Source organism: Cornus florida, unplaced genomic scaffold, assembly GCF_030987335.1.
Source record: "Cornus florida cultivar Cherokee Brave unplaced genomic scaffold, ASM3098733v1 CherokeeBrave_3.0.0_Hap2_Chr03, whole genome shotgun sequence".
NCBI classification, from domain to species: domain Eukaryota; kingdom Viridiplantae; phylum Streptophyta; class Magnoliopsida; order Cornales; family Cornaceae; genus Cornus; species Cornus florida.
The window spans coordinates 38,402,240-38,408,616 of NW_026775573.1; the positions used below are offsets into that span (position 1 = coordinate 38,402,240).

At 32.6% G+C, this 6,377-nt stretch overlaps 1 protein-coding gene across 2 annotated transcripts; it reads left to right on the top strand.

Moving 5' to 3' along the window:
* Positions 1-2,099: 2,099 nt before the first annotated feature.
* Positions 2,100-5,894, top strand: LOC132300301 (putative disease resistance protein RGA1). Of its 2 annotated transcripts, none has more exons than XM_059797325.1 (5): positions 2,100-2,776; positions 4,005-4,970; positions 5,078-5,105; positions 5,236-5,314; positions 5,574-5,894. In XM_059797325.1, exons 1-5 carry the CDS (start codon positions 2,592-2,594, stop codon positions 5,783-5,785), a joined length of 1,470 nt encoding a protein of 489 aa, XP_059653308.1. In that variant the 5' UTR covers positions 2,100-2,591; the 3' UTR covers positions 5,786-5,894. The 2 variants fall into 2 exon arrangements, with proteins under 2 accessions (XP_059653308.1, XP_059653307.1); XM_059797324.1 differs by having other exon boundaries at positions 2,101-2,776; positions 5,523-5,894.
* Positions 5,895-6,377: the final 483 nt, after the last annotated feature.

Sequence of the window (6,377 nt, forward strand, 5' to 3'; positions counted from 1 at the left end):
CCGATCTGGAACATTCGGCGATGGAAACTGAAAGATCTGGGTTTTGATTTTTTGAACAATCTGAAATGATATGCCGATATGGGTTTTGAACTTTTGATTGTTGCAGACAGATAGATGAAACTAAAATATATGGGCTTTGAAGTTCTGATTCTTGTAGATTTTGTAGTTTGCAGTTATTGCAGAAAAAAAGAGACAGAGAGGGGGGAGGCAAGTTCAGAGAGGCGAGAGAGAGGCGATTGGGGAAGCTAAAATGATTTGCCCTAAATAAAATATATATATATATAGATATATATATATATATAATTTGTTTTAATAATAATATAATCAAATATATATAATATATATATATATATATATATATAAATTTCCAAAATTAAAAACAAAGTTTTCAACCCGTCAACCCGACCCAACCCGTCCAAAAATTTTCGGACTGGGTTATGGTCATAACCCATGTTAAATACAATTCGGGTTAGCCCAACCCAACCCGATTCAGGTTGAGATTGGGTTAAGACTGGGCTGAGTTGGGCCAACCCAACTTGCAGCCCTAGATTTGAGGAACATTGAAAGGAAAAGACTTCAGTTGGTGAGAGAAATTTTGGCCCAAATCGGCTAAAACACTTTAGGCCCAAAACAGGAAACACTAATTTCTTGTTTTCAAAATAAGGCCCTTTTTATTTTTTATTATGAGATGTTTCAGTACTGTTGGAAGCATGGCCCAAGTTATCAAACATGATTGCGGGCAGCAATCTACAGTAGCAGGTCCGCAACACATGAAACATAAACAGTTACCAAATATGGCTTAATATTACCTCTGTCTCAAAAATTTTGGGCTTTTTGGAGAATTCAATTTTTTTTTTTTATTTTTTTATTTATCGTAGTGGATTTTTAATTCTTTTTTATCATATTGATAAGAGAGAATTTTTTCAAATTTATTCTCTTTAAAAGACAAAGGAGTATTCCGAAATTAATGTACTTGTTTAATTATGACCTTTGTTATGATCCAATCACAAATGTACAAATAGATATAATTACAAAATCACAAAAGTGATAATAACTATTTTTGGAATAAAATTTAATCACTCTCTTTTATGTCCTTATTTATTGCATCCTATTTGTACATACGTACATACATGTGTGTGTGTTTGTGTAGGCTGATGTGATGAGGATAAGATAGAGTAAAAAACGGATGATATAAAGATGAAAATATTTTGGACTTACTATTAAATTTCTCTATTGGTTGTTTGTTTATAAAATGTAAAGAACATTTTTTTAGGCCATTGGAAAAAAAGAAAAAGAAAAGAAGAGAAGAAGATGGCGATAGAAATGGGCCTTCTATCAAATTTCTCTTTTGGTTGAGGTTTAATAATTGGAAAAAATAATCTTTTTTAAGAAAAGTTTAAATATGTAAAGAAACAAAAAAAATTTGAGGCCATTGGGTGCCTTAGGCCATCCTCTAACTTGTCCGCCCAGTTCACCCACACATGCATGTATAAAGATGTAGAGGATGTTCCCTCGTTTAGGTCAAAATAAACTGGGTATGAAGAAGTATATAAGAGTACAATGCCCCAGCATAAAGCAGCCCAATTCACCATGGTCAATTAACGAGTGGACGTTTGTCCATTTACTTAATTACTTTTTCATTCGAATTTGATGTGAAATAAATGACCCTTGTTACAGTCAACCTAGAGCTAGCATCGAATGGACATGTACTAGTAACAAAGTGTTACAAGTTTTCTTTTACCAAATTCAATTTAAATATTATCACGTTAAAATTCAAAGTACAAATTTTACTATTCCCAGGATTAGGTTGTCACTTGAGTGAAAATAATACAAAATATTTATTATTCCTAATTATTTAAGATCACCTAAGTTTAATAATTTATAATATGCATTGAGAGAGTTTATCATTATACATGCCTATATAACTCGATTAGTATTTATAATTACACCCTTAATTATTTTACTATAATATTTATATTTATATATACATATATATTATTTAACTCTATTTTATTTAAAACCCATCAAACTAATATTATACGAGTAGAACTCGTAGTATATAGATAGAATATACTGTATAACATACACACACATTGTACTGTATTTGTACACACACCAAACACAACGCTGACAAAGACACCCACTACCCCACACGCAGAGTCATAGTCACCCACCCAACCTAACCACAAGCATAACTGGACAAAAAAATGCCTGTAACAGTTAACCAACAACACTAAATTCCAAAATAGTTCTCAAATAATTCTAACAAAATAAAAAAAAAAAAAATTTACCAAAGACACATCCTTATAGAAATCAATAACAAATCAAATAAATATACATGCATTTCCATCAACATTCATATATATATGTATATATTTGTTGGATTCTTCGTGGCAACTTCATTTCAGCTGCGTTCGCATTTATATGTTCGCATTTATATGTAGTAGTAGTACTCAAGAAAAATCAACAAATATAATCCAGGCCTTGACTAGTGACTATCCCTTGCTGTGATGAACTAAAATCTTATAGAGAGAGAGAGAAAAGAAAGAAGGGATAGCTAGCTATAGCTAAAAGCTTAAAATTAAAATCACATGGCTGCTGATCATTTACAATTTCTCAAGGACAGATTCATCACTGACTTTCAAGAAGCGGTGGATGAATTCGGCGGCGATCTTCCCCTCCGTCTTCATTTACAGGAGATCCTTGAGGTCCTGCAAGACAAGACCATCGACGATTCCACGCCTATTATAATCAAGAATTGGCTGTATGATCTCAGGTATTTGTTTTTTATTTTATTTTATTTTTTAATAATTAAATAAGTACCCACTGCAACATATAATTACCATACTTATATATATATATATATATATATATATATATATATATATTTTGGATAGTGTTAGCAGGCATTTTTTTTAGATAGTGTTAACAAGAAAAATATTTAAAATTAGCAAAATTGCCGGTAACAATATTTTTAGTTGTCATTTGTTAGACCATCTTCAATGCAAAATGTCATTTTTGCATGTCAAATTTATATTTTGAAAGGAGATATAGTGTCAAAATGCTATATTTTAGTAATTCTACTCCAATGGTGCATTTCATCCAAAATGTTATTTTTTGACACAACAACCATTATTTTTTAACTACCATTCTCAACTATAATTTTCAACAACTATTTATTATTATTATTATTATTATTATTATTATTATTATTATTATTTTTGTGAGTGTTTGTATTTTATTTAACTTATTTGCCTTATTAAAAATAAATAAATAAAAATATTGACATATATATATATATATATATATATAAGTAGAACAGACATATATATAAATACACACACAACAGACATATACATATATATACACACAACACTGATATATATATATATATAAGCACAACTGACATATATATATATATACAAGCACAACACTAAATTGGCAGCTCATGCCAGAGAGAAGAGAGAAGGAAGAGACCAATAACAGATTTGACAATAACTATATGTTGTGTTATATTTGGCACAACATTTGGCAAAGTTATATTCTGACAGCCCATTTGACATGTCATTGGAGAGCCCATTTTAAACCTATATGCTATATTTTGAAAATAGCAGTCCATTAGAATTGCTCTTAAAAAGACATTGTACAGCTTTTTTTTTGCATAAGTTATTAAAGTTCATATTTATTTTATTCATAATAGTCTGGCTTTGTTAAAGCTTGCCATATTTTGTTTAATTAAAATGGTACAATTTTTTATTTTTATATTTTATTAATCTTTCGTGAAGATGCTAATTATGTCTGGAGTACCTTTCTCAAAAAGGAATTAAAGTACTCATTTTTTCCCTCAAAATTAAATCTCTATTTATTTAGGTTTGGCTTTCTAATATTTAGGATTATATTTTCCTCCATATATGTACTAATTAATATTATTAAAAATATATATATTCAAAACCAGAATTCCCGACTCTGCCCTGATTAGGCTAGTGGTGCATTGGTGATTTCAGGTACTTGTTGGCAAATTGCGTTCTCTCAGCAGAGAAGGAGCGAAAGTTCAAAACTCAGGAAAAGAAAAGTCATGTCAATCCCCGTGCCTTGAAGAAGTATTGGTTTCTTCATAAAACCGGAAAGAAACTGATTCGAATCAGAAAAAAGCTGCAACAAACAAAGAATGATGCAATTCGTGAAGCTTCTTTACAACCAGACTCTATCACAGTTCATCTACCAGAGAATATTCCACCACTCCATCCATTCGAGACTCATGGGTTGGTTAGCCAGTTGCATAAGATGGAAGCAATATTGCTCGATCGGACACCTGATGATCATGAAGGTGTCAAGGCAATTGGAATTGTGGGGATGTGTGGCGTGGGTAAAACTACTCTTGGTCGATTGTTTGTCCACAAGTTTCAATTCTTGAGAGATTATTCTCCTGTAATTTGGGTGAAGCTATCTCTAAAAGCAAATCCACTAGAAATTGTAACTCATTTGTTGACACATTTGGGTGCAAAATGTGATCAGTTGCAGGATCTTAATGACCAGCTGACTGAATTACACAATTTGTTATTGGGAAAGAAGTATTTGATTGTGCTAGACAATGTATGCCACCTAAATGAATGGTACTCCGATTTGACTTCTAATCAGAACAACAATGGCACCACCGCCACAGACCTTAGTCGTTTTTCCCATGGCTTGGCGAAGGGGGTTGGGGGTGCCATCATTGTAACAAGTAGATTTGAAGAGGTAGCCATAAGCATGGTCGGTGAGAAAAACTTGCTCAGACTCGAGCCCACATTCGATGCAGAGGCTCTTTGGTTAACTTTCATGGATTCAATTCGAAGAAAGAAATATTTAACTAGCTATCATCATCAGGTTCTGTCAAGAATGAAGGATGAAATTATTTACAGGTGCGAAGGCCTTCCTTTAGCAGCAAAGACACTGGCCGAGGTTATTTCTATTCAACTTGCCAAGAAAGAGTAATTTTCTAACCTTGATCTTCTTTTATGATTCAGTTTGCCAAATCTAGTACAATGTTTTGGTCATATGCAAAGATTCTCTCTAAAATTCTGCTAGTACATTTCAGGTATTGGTTAAATTCAAATATACGCAAGGTTTGATTTTCTCATTGCCCTTCACACTCTCTGTTGACTTATTTTACATGATCAGTATTGCATTTTTGCAATCTTCAATCATGGTCTATATATCTAAAATTTGTTGTGTATGTGTTCTTTGTTCTTGTAGGAATTTTGCTTGAAGCTTGAACTTGAACAACATGTTTCTTATTACTGGAATGTCATGGAGAAAGTTAGGACTCTTCCAGGTATAACTTGAACATCATGTTTTCATCCAAAAAAAAAAAAAATTATTTCTTTAAATTTGAGTATAACTATTTATAAAAAAATAAAAACAAAATTATCATTTTTTTTTGGAGTGGAGTATAAGATTACTTTTGCCCATATTAAAGGAGTTTCAGAGAACTATCAAATGTTTTCTTTCTTTCTTTTTTTTTTTTTGTTGGAATTCTGTAGGAGTTCATGGCGTCTGTCCAGGACCAGGCAATGATAGAATAACAATTACAGGAAGGTGCCACGTTACAGAAATAGCGAGGGAATTGGCGAAATTTTGCCACACAGAGCTTATCTCTGTATGCTTGGCAGTGAATAATGATCCAGAAAGGAAGTCTACCAAGGAACAAAAGTCAAAGGAAGTGAAACAACGCAAAGGGTGGCAAAGATTCCTAATGCCTATTAGAGAAAGGGACACTTACAAAATTGGAATTAGTTTGTTTTAGTTATATCTTAATCAGTTTCCAAGATATCAATTGTGTTTTCCGTTGTTGAGACTTATTTGCCTTCCATAGCAATTATATGAATTATAATAAACATTTTGTTTAATGGAATATGTGGTTTAATGCTTTATGCACATATGGTGAATAATGTGTTGATCAATCCATCATATGAGTTGAGGTATCCTGTGAGTATACGGGATAATCCATATGCATGATGGGTGTTTATGCGCCAGGGACTCACTATTTTCTCATTATTACATGTTCAATTCGGTGGTAGAGGATGGACTCTTTATCTACGAAGAAGTTAGCCAGATCGACGATGAGTGAAGAGATTGCAACGGCCGTCATAGCAATTCATCAATGTTATGACATGATGTCTCTCAAGTATAAGAGAGTTATGGACCCTTGTAACGACCTAAATCTAGTGAATCTGGACCACTGACGAGCGATGAATCTAATTCTGGGTCATTACCCAAACCCTAGAGCACACAACGGTAGAATGGTCATTTCAAGGTAAGGGAGGTGGATGTATTGACTCTAACTGAGTCTAATGCATTTTCGACTTAGGAGTTTTTAGGAGCAAGTCTCACTAAAA